Here is a 21,804-nt window from a genome sequence, read left to right as displayed (position 1 = left end):
TAATATTATTAATAAAATCAAAAATATTTCAGAATATAGAATTCAGATTTTTTTAACACAACTTTTTTGTAAGAATAAGTAATTTGTAGAAATGTAATCGAGTTATGAAGCAGTTGTTAAAAAATGTTAACAAATTTCTATTTTCATAAAAATTCAATTTGTAAACATTTTAACAAATTTGATGCTAAATTGAGTCGGCATAAAATAGTTTTACAAGTCAAGAAATTGATCTTCAATCAAGTCAATTACAATAATTTGAGTTAAAGTCGATAATGTAAATGTAATATTTAAATTGTTTCGTATATATAATATAAAATATAATAATAACGTCGTATTATTTTTTAGTGCTTATGTAAACAACATATACTGCATTGTCTAAAAAATATTTTAATTTATTTTACTAGTTTTTTAATATTATATAAAATATTTTATTATCAGTCATTGGAGCTGTAACTTTTCGATAGATTGTATAGATTAATTATAAAACAATTTAATCTCCATTTGCGATATTTCAAAACATTTAAATATTCATTATATATTTCTTAATTTATATATAGAACAGCATTATGCTTCTCACTTGCATTATTTATTGCAAATATTGTTGTTTTAACCATGATATAGACGATGCTACATATCTGCACACCAAGTATGAAGTTCAAGTATGCGTTTTGCTATACACTTTGAAACAGAGTCTGCATGATTTATTTTGATTTATTTTCTACAGCGTTCAGAACAGCGGAACAAATACAGATTGCAAAATAGTAATCGAAACTGAAGGAATTGAGATGATGATAATAGCAACATGATATTTATTTCATTCTTTCATATTTCTTAGAATTAAACATAATTTCTTATTTTAATTCTTAAAACTAAAATTATTTTTAATTTAATTCTTAAAACTAAAATTATTTTTAATTTAATTCTTTAAAACGTTGCATTTTAATATTTTTATTCACAAAATAATTTTTAAAATATAAAAACTTACTTAAAAAATGTTTTTAGCACAAAATAATTTTCAAAATATATAAAAACTTCTTTGTAGCACTTTTTTTCAAATTTGCTTCTTTTAAAGAAAATAAATGTCTACAACTTTTTCAATTATTTTACAATTTTTTTCCGCGATCTCTGTTCGTCCGACGTTCGCCAAAATTCTTATATTATGAGAAGTCTGCAGATTTCGATATACACAAGGAGACATGTGTGTAGACTTAACAAACAATTGAAAAGTTTTAATTTTACCGCATACATGTCTTAGACCGAAATTTGGTATGCAAACTTAAATATAGAAGATGCGATTTGGTAGCACGCATACCATGTCTGCAAACATGTAGTATCGTCTATATCCTGCTTTGTTCCAATAATAATTTCTAAGAATCATGATAAAAGATGGCGCTAATAAACATTAGACGGTATAATGCGTATTCTATTTAATAACAAATAATATTCTAAAAATTCACTATAAACTAAAGTCTGCCATTTTTAAAACGAGCATAATCCACAGGAAACAAATTATTTTTTGTTTATGTGCACTATGGCAACCAATTTCTTTCAAAACAAGTTATAGCTGTAATTTTGATGTTTATTCAGTTATCAAGTTAAAAATATGGAATCACCTACGACTGCAAGCACTTTCAATATTTTTATATCTGGGCAATTGGAATCTGCAATTTTTCCAATGGGTCCAGATGCTGATGAAATATTTTGCCGTTACGAAGTGGTTGCTGGTGCCGATTGGGAATTGGTGTCTGGTTGTCAAAATGGTATAACGCAGACGGCTTCAAACAAATGTGGCCACTACAATGACAAAATCGTACTGAATATGCCAATCGAAATAACATTCAAAAGTACAAGTCCTCATGGATGTAAGTATATTAACCAAAGCCATTTTCTTTTTCTTGTTTGTGAATGTGATATTCAAGTAGAAATATTTTATATGAATATTGGATATTCACATAATATAGATTATAGTTGTAATAGTGGAATGCATAATTCGAAGGGAAAGTCTAAAAAATTACATTTAAGAATACTACCATAGCTTATAGAATTTTTTTAGAAGGGAAATGGTTTTTGAAATATGATAGAGCGAGCTGTTTATTCACAATAAAGTATAAATAAACTGGTTATCTGGCAGAACATCTTAACTTGTGGTACTATTTTAATAAGACGAGTCTATATGAGCCTTCGTATGTTTTCTCTGCATTACAGAAGGTGAAACATTTAGTTACATTCTTTGTGATGTAAGAATATCTCTCCTGACCCTGTTTGATATCAACGAGAGACATTTAAGCCCACATTGGTAAGGCGTATGTTCTGTTCCACAAAACATAGTTCAGTACAAACCTTATAATTGTAGTTATCTTCTCCAAACAGAAGTCTTAGTTACTGACTTTAATCTATCCTTCTACTTTTCATCAGATACGTCAACTGTGTTCTTATAAAATTAAAAAAAAAAAACACCCAATTCAATTAATTTAGAAATCAAATTAATGATACAATTCGTCGATATGTTCGTTAATATTTTATTTATTTAATATATTTTTATGTTATCAAACCACGGCTGAGCAAACAATAAAGTTTATGTAAATAAAATTTTGTTTTCTTTGATAAAAGAATTTTAGAAACCTAAATAATGTTCGCTCTTGATATATTTTTGCATTTTTTATAGACATAGGTAAACTAACTACACAACATATTTTATGATTATTTTTCTTTATTCGTTTTTTATATACAGTACAAAAGTTGTAAAAACTTGAAGAAGATTGGAACTATAAAGCACATCCTATGATACTGTCCAGCCTAGACCTTTGGCAACAACCGATTTTTAGAGAAACACTTTTTTTTTTCAGTTTGTCGGATTATTCCTCGGTAGAGATCTCTTAAATGAACGGTGTGGAAACAGTTTTTATCTCTTTAGGGTTCTTACGACGAATGAGGTCGTAAGACGGCAAATAGTTACCAATTATGTAAAGTGGAAGGATATATGCTGACATGTCACCGTAACCAAACAAAAGACAATTACTATAATCGCAATATTTTGCTCTCTCTAGTGTCATTAGGAACTTTTGCATAGATCTGCATGGTTTATGGCCTAACAGGGTAACTTAAACTTAACCCAATCCTTGGTTTACTAATATCGCTAAGCAATTAACTTACTCAACTTCTAAGTTAAATAAACAAAATTTAATTTTTTATACTCCATATAAATAAATAGTATATTTTATTTTAAGGGCCTCAAATAATAGTTATAATCTATGGTAAAACTCGCTGGGGTGTTGAAACAGTTTTAGGTTACAGCCGCGCTCATGTACCTATATTTGGTTCGAATAGTGCACGTAGAATTACAGCGCCAATACTAATACCAAAATGTACCAATCTTGTTTCACAAATGACAAGCTGGATTACTGGAAAAAATCCTGAATTAAAGAATCCAAGAATTTTACTTGATGCCAATATAAATGGTAAGTTAAAGTTAAAATATTGTTAATTATTGTTTAATTCTGTTTTTTTTTTCTAGGTTTAGCAGTGGAATCATATGGAGAAATTATTCTGATGTTTAACGTTATTTCCAGAGGAGCAAATCAGCTCGGATATGATTGGGGTTGAAATTAAAACATATAGATATTTTTTTCCATTCGTTTTTTTTTATTCATTTTGTATATATACGTATACATATATATTGTAATTATAAAAAATAAATAAATATTAAATATAAAAATCCGGTTTTCGGGAAATTCACCAAACACCACAGCTTACCTGTAAAAGCAAAAATATTATTTTATTAGTTGAAATATTATTTGTTATAAAATCAAATAAAATAATAGTTCAGATTAGTTAACATCATCAAAATTATGTATGTCGGGAAAAGAAGACATAAATTAAATGTATCATCATAAAAATATTAAATTAGATAATTATATCATAATTTAATGAAGATATTAATTAATTTTAATTTAATAATTACCTGAATACACGATAACTAATCACACTCATATATTCATTCCATATATGAATTTTTGTTCAAAATAAATAACAAACAAAACTAATGTGTATTAAATATATTTTTGTATATATAGAAGTTAAATTTTTAATTTAAAAAAAAAATAAACTGGAAAAAATAGAAAAAAAACTAACAAAAAAAATTAACAAAATCCAACAACTAATAAAAAATTTTATAAATAAAAATGTACCAAAAAAAAATTTACGTACCATAAAACTAAATTTTGAAATATATATGTTATGTACATAAAATAAAGAAAGCATTTTATTAACGTCAAATTTTTTTAAAAAGCGAGTTAAATTTATTTTTTTCAAACAAAAATACCATATATGGAATTGAATAAGTGTTCCAATTCTTCATAGCAGTTTTAATTGACAGCGCATCTAAAATAAAAATAAAACCAATTACTTATTTAATAGTAATAAATTATAAATTAATTGAATATAAATTTTAAAAGTAGTCAGTAATTGGAAATATTAAAATCAATATAAATTCATAAACACGGACCAATTAATTTCATCATTTATTAATTTTTATTTTTTTTAAATATATCTATATATATATAAATCTAATTTTAAATAAAAATTATGATTAATTTCAAAGCTTACCTTTGATTAAAATTATATCTGATTTGATCCCCACATTACTTATATGTTTCCTGCAAAAAATTAAAACTGTTTAGTATATTTCAATGGTGTTTAAAATTACTGCTAGTATATATTGTATTTAGTAATAATCAGTAATTGGAAGGATAAAAATCAATATAAATTCATAAACACGGACCAATTAATCTCATCACATTAGAACTAATTTTAATATATATTTATTATATAATTATATTAATTTATAGCATTTGTATAAAATATATAGAATTACACTTATGAAAAATAAATATATATATAAAAACTAAAAATATTAATGTTCATTTTTTTGCCAATAAAATAAAAAATAAATGATAAACTACAACTGAAGGAGAAAATTGCTTTATAGTAACAAAGGAGGAAATATTTATATTGCTACTTAATTCTTATTGTTACGATAATTTAAGACAATAACCTTATATTACACATATTTTTTTTTTTTTTTTGTTGAAACAAATGTATAGAAAATAAAAAAAATTAAAAAATAATACTAATACTTTAATACTAAACTTAGAGCTTTAACAATTTGTAATTAAAATATTACCTTTTAGTAATGTTTTATTGTTAATGGAACCATTAGAACACAAGTTACATCTGAAAAAAATAATTGTTTTTAAGTGAAAAACTTTATATAGAGAAAAAAAATTTTAAATCTAAAAATAAAACTAAAATCAGTACACATAAGTGCAGCCATGAATTCAATCATTAAATAAATTCATACGGTAATTTTTTTCATCATTTAATTGCAAAGCATTTAATATTTATTAAAGTATTAAATTAAATTAAATTTTATAAATTTTTTATATATATATATATATATACATTTATTTAAATTTTCTTGAATAAGAGTGAATTTTGTAGATTTTATACAATGCATATATATTATATATAAAGATTTATCTGTATAAGACGTCAACAAGTACATTTATAATAGAATACATTTATTATCTATAAGTTCAAATTCAATATAATCATTATATTTTATTTTAATAAATATATAGCATTATGCAGGACTTAAGATTACATTTTAAAAAAAATTTTTAAAATGTGTTGCGTTTAAAATAAAAACTAAAATATTAAGATGATATAATTATTTAAAGGCTTTTGATTAATATTTGTATATTACCTTCACACTCTTCTTAATCCTTCATTATATAACACCAAAATTCTTTGTGCCAGAACCAATAGTCTTTTTAGATGAATATATGCCGTTCATCCTTCCGATATCAAAAAAGAGTAGCATGACAATAACAAACATAATCTGAAAAGAGAAATTTAAATTTTTTATTTTCTTACTGGAAAATAAATAAATAAATAATTAAAAATAAAATTAAAATCAGTACACATAAGTGCAGCCATGAATTCAATCATAAAATAAATTCATACGGTAATTTTTCTCATCATTTAAATGTGAAATAATTTTACATTTCAAATTAGATTTTTTTAAAGTTAATTGTATTAAATTAATTTATACAATTAAATTACTTTTATTTATAAAAATTAGACAAAATAAATTAAAAAAAATATATTTTTAATGTTAAAACTAATATATTTTAATCAAATTTTATATGAAAGCAAGAGATGAACTTTTCTTATTTATTAATATAAAATATATTTTAAAGTCAAACTTTAATATTTTGTACCATAAACAATACATTCACAAAATTTTTTTTAAAAGAGTTTAATCACCTTTTTCTAAATCCATTATATATTATTAGGCAAAAGAACTATTAAGCCAAAATCTGAAAATAAGTAAGTATAATTTTTGATTATTATATTGGACAGTAAAAATATAAAATAGAAAATAAATTTTAAATTAAAAAATCAGTACACATAAGTGCAGCCATGAATTCAATCATCAAATAAATTCATACGGTAATTTTTATCATCATTGTGTTAAATTGCAATTTAGCTTTATAATTTACATTTATTCATATAAAAAAAGGAAAATTTTGGTAGCTTGACACAAAAAATTTAATTGAAGAAAACTAAAAATATTATAATTTGCATGAAATATTTATTATTAGTTACCTTGTTAGTAACAGATACATTATACCGCCATTCTTCAATTTTGTAATATTTTGATCTAGTTCAGCTTTAGGTCTATGTATGAGCATATCTAAAAATATATAAAAAGAAACCCATATAAGTACAGTTTAAAATATTTTTAAATGATATTTTCTTTTTATGTCTTATATCTCATTTACATTTATTAACAACAGTATTAAAAATTGTAGGTAAAAATTCAGCAATTAGATCCGAAAAATTATAATCATAGAATATTTAGAGATCAACTAATATATATATATTTGTATATTATTACCTAAGATTGGGCACATATGTTATTCGTGAGAACAAGTCCATATTCTTTTATTAACAATGTTTTATCCACAGATATGACCAAATGTCTCATTGAAATATTATAACAATCTGCAAAGAGTAATCACACAATTTAGTATTCATGTTTCTAAGTGCTTAAAAAATAAATTTTTAATATTTATTATATCTCATAGTTATTTAGTTTTATCTACAGGATTAATAAATAATGTAGGTAAAATTCAGTAATTAGATCCGAAAAATTAAAATCATTGAATATATGAAAAGATACTTGGGCTGTTTGCGATTCGAAGTAAATTGATTAAAATAAATTTAATTATTCCTAATGGATTTTGTGGTCACCAAATTGATGGAGTACTAAGCGCATTTGATGTACGAGACTGCGTCAAGTTAAAACCGGATAACTAGCTGTCATGTTCGTTTAAGTAAGAAAGTGGAGGATTTTTGGTACTGCATTCATTTGGTCGAATGGTCTTCAAAGTGTAAGAGTTGAATTTTGAACCTCATTTTTATAAAGAATACGCAAAAATATACAAACTTCACCCCATTAGAATGAATGCCAATGTTCCTTCATCTGGACCCAGACTAGGTTCAAGATTTCTCCTTCCGCCTCCCTTCATTATCTTATTTAACTTCTTTTCTAATCATCAGAATGATATTATTATTGTTATATATTCTTTTCTACGCTACTATGTTACTAGGTATATAAAAAAAAAAGTTAAATTTTTATTATTAGAACTTTTGTATCAACTAAAGTTAATTTTCTTATTCCTATAAACGCAAATTTTTTTTCAACCGTAATTGTCACATCCTTGTCTGCGTAAGGAAATTTTAACTTAATATTATTATTTTATAATGTTTCATATAAACTATCTTCAAAAAAAACTAAAATCACAACACTATAGAAATGTAATCTGGTATAAATATGTATCACTACGCAATTTTATTTTTCTCTCAATTTAGTTCAACTCACACACAGCCTTACTAAAGTTTATATATAAATAAATTATTACCATTTTAATTTCGTGCAAATGTTCTGCTATTAGACAAAGATCGAGTCCATAAGGTGTCATCATTAAACATTTTACATGTTTTAATGAATTTACATTGCAACCATTACTAAAAAATAAACAAAATATAACTTTAATATAATAATTCAACATGTTTATAGTATGTAAACTTACATAATTTTGATGTAACCAATTAGTCACTAACAGGAGGATAAGCCGAAAACTAAAATTAATTCAATATATTAATAAAAGTTATAATAGTTGTATTGAAATTATTACATCAACAAACATTTTTCGTTTTTTTTTTTTGTTTCAAAAATGTTACTCAATCAGAGCAAAATTATCTATTTAGGTGGGTAAAATCAAAGAAACCCGTATGTATGTATACTTGAATTATATAATATAATTCTTAAAAATTCTTGATTGAGATACATTTTACTTATTGTAATGAATTGATTTTAGAGAAAAGTGTATCATAATTTTACGTTAAATTCAGAATACTCAGATATGCCATATTTTTAAGTCATGTATATTATATAATGATTCCAGTAGAAATATCTTCCTAATAACAGTGATCTCACATACTCTTAAGAGCAGTGAATACGATCACTATAAAATATATTGAAGATTATTTATAAAGAAGAGAACCAATATATATTCAATGTTTGAAATTCTTCAGTAATGTTAAGAATTAACAGAAAGCCATATTGTTTTCGATCAAATCTGATACTTTAATAAAAACAAATATCAAATATATATATTAATGTCTTAATGGAATAGATATACAATAATTTGCTGTTTTTTTACATGAATTTTATTATTTACCCAACAATAATGAGATCACATTTCAAAACGAAACAATAAAACGTTCTAGAATATGTTAACTGTGATTTAATAGTTTATATGTATATATATACACATAGTAGAAAAAGTCTACGGATATTTACAAAATTTTTCTAAAATTACGCATAACTTTTTTAATTTTTACTCAAATTCATTTTTATTTCCTGATTTATTTTAACCAAAGAAACAACAATAAAGTTGCAATATTAAAACTAAACAGTTATTCTTTAAAAAAAAATTAAACACAATTATATGCGAAAGTAGCAATTTTTGAAGCAGAAAAAGTCTACGGATATTTCTTAATATTTACATTTACCGCTAATTTAAATTCGCTTGCAAGCATAAAAGTGTCATTAAATGATATTTAATTATTAGTTGACCTCCTAAAGAGTCTAAAAATCAATAATTTAATAATATTTTTTTATATAAGCAATAAATTTTTACAATATAAAATAAAAGACGTGAAATTAGTTTTAGTGCGCGACAAATAACTGTTAAATTTTAGAAAGATGACGTAAGCCAAAGAAAATTTGCTGAAGATATTGGTCGTCAATATTCATCTGTGCAGAGAATTACAAATAACTTCAAAGAGACCAGTACTTACGTTTCTAAACCTCGCACTCGCCGCCCCACAATTTTGTCAAATAGAGAAAGACGTAGCATAATCAACCAGGTGAAAGTAAATCCAAGAGTAACAGCCTTCAAACTAGCTGAACATATTGCCGAAATACTTGAAAACAAAATATATCCTGATACTGTGCGGAAAATTTTGAAGAAATGCATGTATTATACCCTGATTGCAGGAAAGAAGCCATACATATCCAGATATAATAGAATAAAATGATTAAGCCGTGCAAGAAAGCGTATAAATAAACCTGTAAAGTTCTGAATATGAGTTATTTTCTCCGATGAGAGTCAATTTTAAATATTTGGAATCAAAGTTAGAAAACTTGTATGGAGAAAATTATGCACAACCTGTGATGAACAGTAAACAGTAAAACGTGTTGGTGACGGCGTAATGATTTAGGGGTGTATAGCAAGTAATGGTGCGGTTAGACTTGAATTTGTACAAGATACAATGGAGAAATATGGTTTTCTAAATAGTCTAAAAACAAATTTGAAAGAAAATGTCAGAATGTTAGGACTTGAGGCAACCTTTTTGTTTCAGCAGGGCAATGACTCTAAGCATACAGCAGTCATAGTACGGATTTGGATGCTGTACTATGCTCTCAGGCAACTTCAAACACTACCAGAATCACCAAACCTTAGTCCTATAGAACATCTGTGGGTTTATTTGGAAAATAAGATTCGCCAGCATATGTTTTCCAGCAAGGATATAGCAAGAAACGTCATCAAAGAAGAATGGCTAGAAATAAACGCACAGGATACTGCAAAGCTAGTTGAGTCAATGGAAAGACGCTTAACAGAGGTTATTAAATGCAGGGGTTATCCCGCAGGCTATTAAATTTAAGATTTTTGTGAATTTTATTGTTTTAATGTAAATATTAAGAAATATCCGTAGACTTTTTCTGCTTCAAAAATTGCTACTTTCGCATATAATTGTGTTTTAATTTTTTTTTAAAGAATAACTGTTTAGTTTTAATATTGCAACTTTATTGTTGTTTCTTTGGTTAAAATAAATCAGGAAATAAAAATGAATTTGAGTAAAAATTAAAAAAGTTATGCGTAATTTTAGAAAAATTTTGTAAATATCCGTAGACTTTTTCTACTATGTGTATATATATATACATGTAAAGATATTGATGTCAGCGTTCTTAATATACTAAAGTAAAAAAAACATATTAAGAGCCAAGAAACGTTCCTCAATTTCATATCCAATAAAAAACCATTTATTTTATGGAAGTTCCAACTGTCATGAAAAATATAAACAATATTATTCCGTATTATTTTATAGAGAAATGTTGTTATATTAAACAATTTTTATTTACGAATTGAAAACAAAATTGTTGCGCATTAAAAAAGATATAGTCGTATACAAAGATATGCAGCGCAAAAGACAGAACATGTTATTTTTACATTAATTAATTATATAGTCTTTTTTTTTTATGTATTATATACATACAGTTTGTCAACATTGTGTTTGCAAAACGAAAAAATGTTACAAATATTTGTTAAATGCCCAATAAAAACGATTTAATTTTGAAATAAAAAAAAAATTAAAAAGTTTACAATTAATTTAAACATTTTTCTTTATATTAAACTAAAAATTAATCAAAAATATCGTTAGAACAATAAAATAATTCACAAAAACAAAAATAATACCAAATTTGTTGTGTCAACATTGTGTTTGCAATTTTGCAATTTCTTATTTTTAACGGGACAGAATACCGTTAGATGTGTCTGGGTTTTTCTGTTTATTAAAATATTCTGCAAAAACTGTTCAATTTCTTTGTTATTTAATAAAGTAGAGTGTTTTAAGTGAAGGAATAACTAGAATACAAGTGATTAAATATGGCCTGTAAAAGAACAAATTCAAATAATATTGAGTTATTATGTTATAATTACTACCTCGGTAAATCTGCTAAGGAATAAAGTCTAACGTTTAATATTAGGTTAAGAACAATTAATAATATCATAAACAAAACAGAAAATGAGGATTGCATTAGTTTAAAACCAGCAGGCCACCGTATTAAACCATTGTCTGATCGCCATATAAGAAGAGTATTGCGAATAATTGATAAAAATCCTTTAATTTCCTTACGATCATTGGCATTAGGTCTGGAGAAGCTATTTAATATTGTTGTTAGTCACAAGGCAATAAGAAAAGTGCTATTACAAAACATTTATTCTTCGAAAGTTACACGTAATACACCGTCGTTAATTGTTCAAAAGATTGAAAAATGATTTCAGTTTGCTAGCACACATTTAAAATATATTTCAGAGTACTAAGATGATGTGATTTTCTGGGACATTATGCTTTATTATCATGTTTATGTGGGTCATGCATTATAATATAGCTTGATTTCCACTTAGTCCCAAGAAATCACATCATCTTAGTACTCTGAAATATATTTTAAATGTGTGCTAGCAAACTGAAATCATTTTTCAAAAATCAAAAATATCTGATTAATTTTTAGTTTAATATAAAGAAAAATGTTTAAATTAATTGTAAACTTTTTAATTTTTTTTTTATTTCAAAATTAAATCGTTTTTATTGGGCATTTAACAAATTTTTGTAACATTTTTTCGTTTTGCAAACACAATGTTGACAAACTGTATATAAAAAGTGTTTTAAGAAACATTACATTAACACAAACTAAAATGATATATTTTGGTAGATCACAAAAAAGAGATATAGCAATATGAAAAGATAGTTAGAGCAAATAGTTTAATATAAACCATTTTTAATACAATATTCAGTCAAATAAGTTTTAAAAATTATTTTGTTCAAAAACTTCATTATGCCATATTTGTTTCTATAATTTAATCTGATAAGGGATTATTCCCACTTTTTAATTTATAAATTTTTTATTTTATTTATATAAGGAATAGTGGCATTCCGAAAGGAGAAATAACAACAGTTATCTCAACAATTTTCAGGACATGTGTCAGCCTGTTTAGAGTATAAAAATTACCTTATGAAAGAAAGCCTAGAAAGTAACTCGCCTGGCGAACATTCTAAATATATTTCTTATAAAACCAAGTTTTCTTTCCAACCAATTAGGTCAACTTATATTTTTCTTGAACTTTATAACCGGGTGTGTGATAGCAAGACGGCACATATGCGATGATTATGCAAAATATGGCATATCACTACAAAAATCAACCCAATTTTATGAAAATCATTAAAAATATTCAGGTTGAATGATGACAACGACCTTAAGACCTTAAGACATTAATATGCATATTTTACTTCGTAAAAAGTTACATATGATTGATATGCCGTATAGCCCACTGTCATGCTTACAGTTCAACCAAAAAATAGATCAAACTTAAATATTTATCTTTAAATAAGCGATAAAATATTGCAGTGCCTCTAAAATTCATGTTTGAAATGAACCGATATTGTATAATTAGTACTTTCACTTATACTTTCTGAATAAGTATCTGTCAAGCTTGTTCGAAAATTCTTCAGAGAAATTAAATAAATAGTTTTAATAGCATATACTATTATGCTAAGATATTGATATCTCATAAAATATATCTTGAAAACACTTGATATATCAAAAATTGACGATATTCTGCTTTCCCAGGCACGGCGATTTAACAGTGTATTTAAGTCCGCTATTTTGAAAAAGTTTCTAGTACACTATTCAGATATCGAGGTTTAAAGTTATTAAATTTTTTGCTTTCTTACATAGAATATGCTAACAAAAACTACGCACGCCATCTAGTACCAACAATATATACAATTTACACGTGACTTACACAAGAAATTTGTATAAAATAATACATAAAATACAAAAACAAACATATATTTTATATGAAAGCTACACAAACTACATTTATAATTAATTCAAGACATAACAAACTTTTTCTGATTTTAAAGGTTTTTATTATTAATATTTTTAAACGAGAAGGAATTTTAATATAAATAATAATTTCTGTACTATTTTGACTGAATGTGTATTAGGAAATATGACATTTATATAGCTGATTAATATCTTTATTGAGATATTGACTTAATGGAATTATATACTTCAAAAGTATATATCAAGGTCTAAGCATACATTTTCTTCCCATTTTATAACAGTTTTATGCACAATTTATGATTGTTCATAATACAATATACAATAGACGTTCACAAATTACAAGTTTTGTTTCTCCGGTAGTTCTTATTTACGAAATGTTTAAATTTCTGGACTATTTTTTATAGTGTGAAAGTATGATATTGTATAATTATAAAAAAGTCATTGTTTTTCATAAAGCAATCCGTGATCTTTATTACTTTGGGTTGATTATTGAACGATCTAAATATTGGACATGAATTTGGAGGTAAAAAACCCACATCTTTTGGACCATTTCATAATAATTTTTGTTTTCAACAATTACAGAAGAAGAACTAACGATCTAAGAGCACTATTTTGTGAGCGTCTACTGTACATATACAAAAATAAAAGCATAAAGCCATGTTTAATACGGCTATGACAGAAGTGTATAATTTAATTCTTACATGAGTTTTAGACATAAATTACAAGTTATATACTTGTTCGAATATATATTACATATAATTATGATATGTATAAAGTACATCAAAATATATATATAAGATCAAATACGTATTATATATCATTTCGCAACATATTTATACAGTATTTAGAATAAACTCTGAACAAGTTTTTCACATATACTTTTCAAGATCAGAAAATACACAAAAAGAAAGAAAGAGAGGATAATACAGCAGCATTCCATTTGTTGTAACAATAATTTCACATATAAAAACCAATTAATATTAACACACAATATAGTAATTTCGTAGACTACTTATACAACATATCATAAAGAAGTTTGGCATATCTGAGTCGAGAGATATATGATCATTTAATTATATCAAATGATGAATAATTTTATTTATATTTTTAAAGAACGCTACAACAAATTGTACATAAACACTCATTCAAATACAATGTTTTAAAAGAAAAAAAAATATACAACAAATAATATCAATAAATATTATAATGCATTAGCAGAGATAGTACATTTTTTTTTACTCAGAATTATCAAATGTGTTATTAGCTTAAATTATCTTACCTCATAAAATTCTCAAGAAAACATTCAATATCATAAGTGATGATATTTTCATTAGCGATGATTTGTTGTGTTCAACATATTCAGCTTAAAAATATTTGTTACGAATATTTAATATATTTACATCCATCCAGAATAATTTTTTCAATATTTCAAATCCAACTTTAAATCTCATATAGAGTAGCAGCTGTTACTAAAGCTGTTTGATTGTTCAACAAAGGTAAATAAAACTGATATGTGTAACTGCATAACTGCCAACAACTTCGTGTATTTGTATGTACAAAATCAATTATGAATAATTTTTAATAAATGTATTATTATTATTGATATCGAACCCTAGCCACCATTACCTAGCGGTAATTTTGAAATTTGATTTCAATCATTTTAGTAAGTTATTTAATTTTTTATTATTATTTTTCATTCGGAATTTAATCATTATATGTTGAAAGTTATAGTAGCAAAAAAAATATATTATAACAAATAAAAATTTTTAATTGCAAAGTATTTTCTTGAAAACTTCTCCCACAATTTGCAAATGAAATAGACAACTTCAACCAAATGTTTTTATAATTATTAAATTGAATGTTGGAAAAAAAATTTATTTCAGTATAAACGAGATGATAATTATAGTATATATTATACTATTATATATATTCATTAAAAATATACACAATTATTTAAAAAAAATTTTTATTGTCAGTTGTTATATAGCTGAAAAACAAGAAAATCAAAATTAAATACAATTTATTATAATCACATATATATTTTTTTTTGACACACGTACTTCGACGTACGAATATTTCTCAGATCCCAGAAAATGTTGACCAATATTTTTAATACACCATAAAAATAGTAACAAAAAAAAACCTTTTTTATTTTATTAAATTTTTCTATTCCAAATTTTCTCTCTATTTATTGTAAAATAGAAACTAGCGAATAACATATCGTACCCTAAAAAAATGTGGTAACTAATTGCCGTTTATCGAAGTTACATTTGGAGTTACAGAGTTGTCCAAAAAATGAACTCATTAAACCTGAAAATGTTTGTTTACGTTTAACAAACTCTGTATGTTTTAGAAATTTGTTCACTTTTTCTAGTAACAAATATACAGAGAAGTGTTCCCAAGTTTTCGAGAGAGCACTTTATTAAAAAAATTTAATTATGTGATTTAAGTCTGCTTTACATTTAGTTTGAGGTCTATTTATTATGTATTTAGAATTCTCTTGATCCATTTTCCACAAAAGTAGTTAGCTCCAAATATAAAATTATTTATTTCAATGTATATATCTGAGTTAAGTTAAGTTTAGCACTAATTGCTTGTTTGAAAGAAGTGAGGGGGTTGCTTCACTTTATAATTGACATAAATGCAATTTAATGGGACAGTTCAAATTCAACGCGACAATTTGAATGTACGATTTAATTAAGTAAATTATTATGAGAATTTTTTTATGATCACTTTTATATCTATTCTTTATTGTTCAATTATTATATTATCTTAAGGTGCCTACGTAGCTCACTTTATATCTCTAAAAGCGTTCGTAAAAACTGTCCATCGCTAATGCCAGCCAGAGTTACATTTATAACCGCCAAAAACATTTTCTGTAAAGCCAGTCTAAAAATTAAAAAACTTGAATACTCATAGTAAGAATATCATCGAAGTTAACTAAAAAGCAACGTTTACTACTATTTTCAGTAGGAAAGGAATTAGTCATTGAAGACGTTTCGAGATATTCAAGAGATAGAGACACACGTGAAGTCTGATCGATCCAAAAATATGATCTTTGCAAACATTTTTGGAAAAATTAGTAAAATGTTATCAAAAAAGTTCAGAATGTTCCAATATATATAAGGAGTCACAAGCTTAATCTATAATCTTATTCCTATACACGTTAATTGAAATATAACATTAATTAAAGATTTATATACAGGATGTTTGCAACCTAAATGATTTTAGTTAATAAGATAATTTATTGGTTTAAGAAGCAAAAACAAATTATTTGAAAAGGACATAAGCAATAGGTAACTCTTTTTAGACCACAACTGCAGTAAAATGGTGCTTACTGCAGTTGCATTTGATGCCATTTAGTTAGAAAATACTCTTTGTATTGGAAAAATAAATTGTTGTTGTAAATATAAGTTATTGTTTGCTCATTTTAAATTTATTTTGTAATTCACAACTCAAATCACATAATTATTATGTTTTTTTTATTTTTTTCAGAATACATAAGGATTTCATTTAAAATTAAAATAGATTAACTGTTTGTAATCATCCAAAACCTGTTCGCAAACGAATATATTTTTATTTAAGATAAATATGTTACGAGTCAAATTGAACTCAATTTATGATTGTGAAATCCATATAAATTGTATGAATAATTTCCCTTGTAATTGATCAAAATCATAAACAAGTCATTGAGATTAATTTAATTTTATAAGTAAGCTGTACCTTGTAGATCTAGAGGATAACTAAGGTAATTTTTACCTTCTAACTATAAATTTTTAGTTTAAAAAATAATTAATAAGATCTTATACTGATTCAACATTTTAACCAATATGTTTTATGTTCATTAGCTTTGTTATTGAATTTTTTTGAAGTATTTAAATATACTTCATATGTTTCATTTTATTTATTATATATTATTATTATTATTATTATAAAAACATTATTATCTTGATTGTATAACTCCTCCTTATCGGACACCCATCTCTATCGAACAAAAGTTGCTTGAGGATTAATCTGATACAAATAAGAGTGTTTTCACTGTATAAAGGAAATAATTCATTAATATATTTCCTCCTTCCCTTTCCCAATTTCATATAAAACTTATGATTATAATTTGTATGATATAAATTTATTTAAGTTTATTAAGGGTATATGTTGAATGAAATTTTTTACAGTTTATATTTAGTTAAAAATTTTAAAAATATTATTATATAATTAATTTGGTTCTCTTCTTTTAGAACGAACATAATACATTGCAAGAGCATGTCACTTCAATATAAATTTATTTCATTTTTGTTTTTTTTTTTTGTTTTTGTTAAGTTATAAACCAATTTACTAATAACTGAGATTAATTGGTTTAAATTAATATAGCCTAGCTATAGTCAAACCATTCCAATGTAAAAGATAAAAGATATAAATTTATGTTTAAAATATGTGCTTCATACTATTTAGAGTAAATTGGTTAATAACTATAACCATTCTGTGTTATATCATTTAAAAGTATTACTTATATTAATATTACCGCTAAGAAGAATGAATACTTAAGTTTTTTTTATCTAGTATATATGCTAAAGTTTAAGATTAAAGTTTGGATAATAATTATCTGTTGTGTTAATATATTATGTATTAATTAATATATTAATGTTTTGTTGAATAATTGTGTAGTAATGAAATATAACACATGAACACGAACAGAGATCTATTAAATGATCTTAGACTTCTTCAATAACGAAGTCCGCCTATTATTTAATGAAATTTAATTTTAATTTTTATATGTAGTTTGCAGATACAAAATTTATTCTGCTGTACACGTGAATAATAAAAAAAAAACTTGCGTACTATACGAAGATCAAGAGATTATATATTACTACATAGATTATGTAGCAATATAACGTACTTTGTTCAAATATTGCATTAACTTTTAGTTTTTTTTGACTGAAATCTTGAATTGTTGGTTGATTTCATTATTTTTGTTTTTCTAGATTTTGGAAATGTTAAATAAATTTAGTTTATAGGGTTCCATTCAAGGTAATGGTGAATCTCAGAAACGCCGTCTTCGTTCCCATGGATTGTTATTGTTATTATTTCCGCCGTTGTTGCCACCACGATTTCCTTGACCAGCTTGGTTTTGGTTGTTACCACCAAACTCAAATGTAAACGGATCCTATCGTAATTGAATGTAAAGAATTTCATATTTCAAATATAAATAGAAATAAACGGAAAAGTTTTCTTTTATATAAAAACTTAAAAGAAGTAGATATATTTTTATTATATTTTAATAATAGATGTCCAAAAACATTTTGTATTGAAAATATGTTTACAGCACAATACTAAAAAAAAATTAACACAATTGGATGAGCAAGTTTTAAGTTTTTTGCATTAACAATTTTCATGGTTCCTTCTTTTGTTAAAATAGCATTTTGTATTTTTATAGCATCGATATAAATCAATATGGCGTTTAGTCATTAAACTAATACCCATCTTCAAGTACCAGAAATTATAAAATACAGTAATTCATCCTAAATTATTTAGAATAATAAATGTTTATATTCTTTTCGACAAAAATATATTTAAATATTTGTCATACAAATGCAATTTTAAAATTGTATGTCAACCCAAATATCAACTGTTATGATAAAAAAAAATGTTTAAGACAAGTTTTTTTTCCATAATTCATACATATTTTATGTTCATATTGATATATTGACCAATGACAATGAAAACAATTTTATTTGGTTTTCAAACTATTATACTAAGCGAAATTTTTAAGTTTTATATTTGAATATTTCAAATAAATAAACTCTGTATAAGAAATTGTGAAAGTTAAAAATTTTAGACAAAATTAATAATCCCCAACAATTAGAATATTAGAGTTGTTTCTCATTAATTGTTCGGGTCTATACCACGGAACCACTAATAGATGTTGATAAACAACTTCACCCAAACAAGTTATATTAAAATAAAACATCACATCAATATTGTTTAATTTCCAACCAAAGTTGTATTAAATACTTTAGAATAAATATTTATTGCAAATATTGACGTATTTATTGTATTACAAATACTAACTGTTATACTAGCTTGTGTAGTAAAAAAAAAAAAAAAAAGAAAAATTCTTGTATTTAAAACAAATATGAAATATTTTTATACAATTCCAATCACAATATGTAAATATACATTATAAATATGAAACACATATTCACCCATTTGTTTTTAAATTTCATTTGAAAATACTTTTTCATTATTTTACTACTTTATATAATAAAGTAATTTATATATGTAAATATTATTTAGATTTGAATAATTTTACCCAATTACTATAACTTTTAATGGTTATAGATTTCATGTAAGAGGACATAAAAATTTTAAAAACATTGAAAACGAATTTTTTTTTATGATTAATACTGTTATAAACTGTTATACTTGATTTATAACAAATGAAGTCATTTCCCTTAATCTTCAAATTTACCTAAATATAATCGACAAATAAATCATTATCTTAATCCACCCAACATATTTTATGTCTATAGACGCCTACTGGATTGCTTGCTGAATATTAAACTCGGTGGATTAGTTCACAGCTTGAACAGTAATATAAATTAACTATGTGTGAACAAAAAAATTGATGAATTAATTTTTCAACCACATCATAATCAATTAAATATTTCAATGCTTCATAAAGTATTTAAAATCAGTTTTAATGATAGGAATTAATCTATTGATCTCAGATAATATGGCGCTGAGCACCTATACTAAAGTTATGGTATAAAAAAAAAACTATACAGCTTCTACATATTGACTGGTTTCATCACTTTTTCAAAAGACTTAAAAACAGTTAATAAATGTTTAAGCATGATAGATAACGAGTAAGGAAAAGTTAAGAAAATTTCAAGAAGATTATGCTCCCATACCATAGTCTAACAATAGAAATTTTTTTTCATTTTGGTAACATTTGTTTCTTTAGATTTTATATTGTGTCAAAGCTATATGACACAAAATCGCAATATAATTTATTAAAAAGTAAAAAATTTAAAACGTACCGCAACATGCAGTACATATGATAATGATTGGCGACTAGTATAACAGTTAATATCACAATTGCAATAAAAATGTTCTGATACATAAGAATTGTTTTAAACGTTTAATTTTTAATTACCCAAACCCCAAAGATTATAGATATAAATATATATCTATTATTTTTTATTTTTTAAGCAAAATAATTTTTATTGCATATATGTTAAGAGAATAATTGAAAAACTTTATATCATTCAGAATGCTAAATATATGAATAAATCATATATTGTATTTATAATAAACATATTTTGTCTAGATTTATTTTATGTAATTCTCCCAATTGATCAGAAATAATCTTAAATTTTATAACCCACGAGTTTATTATCTCACCACATTATAATAAAAATATATGTTACACACAATTTCTAACAGAATTCCCAAGTAACCGTGATTTGTAGTTAAAAATTTATATTCGTTTAATAATATATAGATTTGCATCATCAAGAGTATTAATTTTAATAAAGTTCAATCGTATCTGTAAGCAATTTTCTTTATAAGAGATTTTTAATTTTTATATAAATATTTTACCTATATGTATATATATAGTATATGTCTTATTTGAAAAAGTTTCTTAATATTCCCAAGTAACCGTGATTTGTAGTTAAAAATTTATATTCGTTTAATAATATATAGATTTGCATCATCAAGAGTATTAATTTTAATATTATTGTTATTTGTCAGCAAATAACAATAGGTACTGAGAGTTGCATGAATAACATCATACTATATAAATAATGTCTTCCAAGAATACTGTTAACATATAGAAAATTAAATGTACATCAGTTTCGTAACTACTACATATTTTAGTTAATTAAGATCTAAAAACAAATCCTAATAACTTAAATACAGTCCAACAATATTTCGATATGTGGCCAGCATGTCAATATATTGTTAGACAAACAATAGCACGAAAACAAACATATCAGAATTCTTCCAGCACACATGACTTTTCAGAATAAAAATTAGTATATATTTTATTGCTAAAAGAAATTTTTTATTATTACAATTCGTTCTTGGAATAACACATAAAATGTATTTTTAAAAATCATTTTCAGCTTAGTTTAAGCAAAGAATGCATACTTCAAGTAAATATAATTACGACAAATAATGAAATCTATGTGCATTTATTTATATATATATGAGTATGTTTTAACTCTTGAATATTAGTTCAACTTTTTGTATTACCAGAAGTACGAGAAGTAGTACTGTTAAAGGAATTCATTTTAAAAATAACTGGAAAAATGAACGTACCTGATTATTTTGTCCACCATTTGGACCGCAATTATTGGTATTGTTAGCGTTATTTCCTACAGAAAATTGTGACGTTTTTTTTAGAATGTATAAAAAAAAAACAAAAATATCAATATTATATTTACCTCTAAACTCAAATGGTGAGTTGTTAGCACCGCCAAAGTTATTATCAAAATTATTACCATTCAAATTAAAGCCAACTTCTTGCTGATCTAGTA

At 24.5% G+C, this 21,804-nt stretch overlaps 1 protein-coding gene and 2 non-coding genes across 3 annotated transcripts; 1 reads left to right on the top strand and 2 right to left on the bottom strand.

Moving 5' to 3' along the window:
• Positions 1-1,158: 1,158 nt before the first annotated feature.
• Positions 1,159-3,638, top strand: LOC119670895 (B9 domain-containing protein 1-like). The gene is made up of 4 exons (XM_038081333.1): positions 1,159-1,409; positions 1,588-1,862; positions 3,228-3,458; positions 3,515-3,638. Exons 1-4 carry the CDS (start codon positions 1,387-1,389, stop codon positions 3,601-3,603), a joined length of 618 nt encoding a protein of 205 aa, XP_037937261.1. The 5' UTR covers positions 1,159-1,386; the 3' UTR covers positions 3,604-3,638.
• An 814-nt stretch (positions 3,639-4,452) lies between these two features.
• On the bottom strand, positions 4,453-4,523 carry LOC119673606. The gene has a single exon (XR_005252123.1). It is a non-coding gene; the product is annotated as a small nucleolar RNA U18 (small nucleolar RNA).
• Positions 4,524-4,728: 205 nt separating this feature from the next.
• On the bottom strand, positions 4,729-4,799 carry LOC119673609. Its single transcript, XR_005252126.1, has one exon. It is a non-coding gene; the product is annotated as a small nucleolar RNA U18 (small nucleolar RNA).
• Between the last annotated feature and the right edge of the window lie 17,005 nt (positions 4,800-21,804).

The sequence above is a fragment of the Teleopsis dalmanni genome, chromosome 1 (assembly GCF_002237135.1).
Source record: "Teleopsis dalmanni isolate 2A chromosome 1, ASM223713v2, whole genome shotgun sequence".
Taxonomy (NCBI): domain Eukaryota; kingdom Metazoa; phylum Arthropoda; class Insecta; order Diptera; family Diopsidae; genus Teleopsis; species Teleopsis dalmanni.
Note: the sequence above shows the minus strand (reverse complement) of the source record. Positions and strands in the feature narration are given on the sequence as shown.

What these genes read in the sequence shown, in the direction of transcription:
- LOC119670895 (XM_038081333.1), top strand. Translation starts at nt 1,387, where the DNA reads ATGGCGCTAATAAACATTAGACG. An exon ending in GCGCTAATAAACATTAGACG is followed by an intron (nt 1,410 to 1,587) that starts GTATAATGCGTA and finishes ATGTTTATTCAG; the next exon opens with TTATCAAGTTAAAAATATGG. An exon ending in ACTTGATGCCAATATAAATG is followed by an intron (nt 3,459 to 3,514) that starts GTAAGTTAAAGT and finishes TTTTTTTTCTAG; the next exon opens with GTTTAGCAGTGGAATCATAT.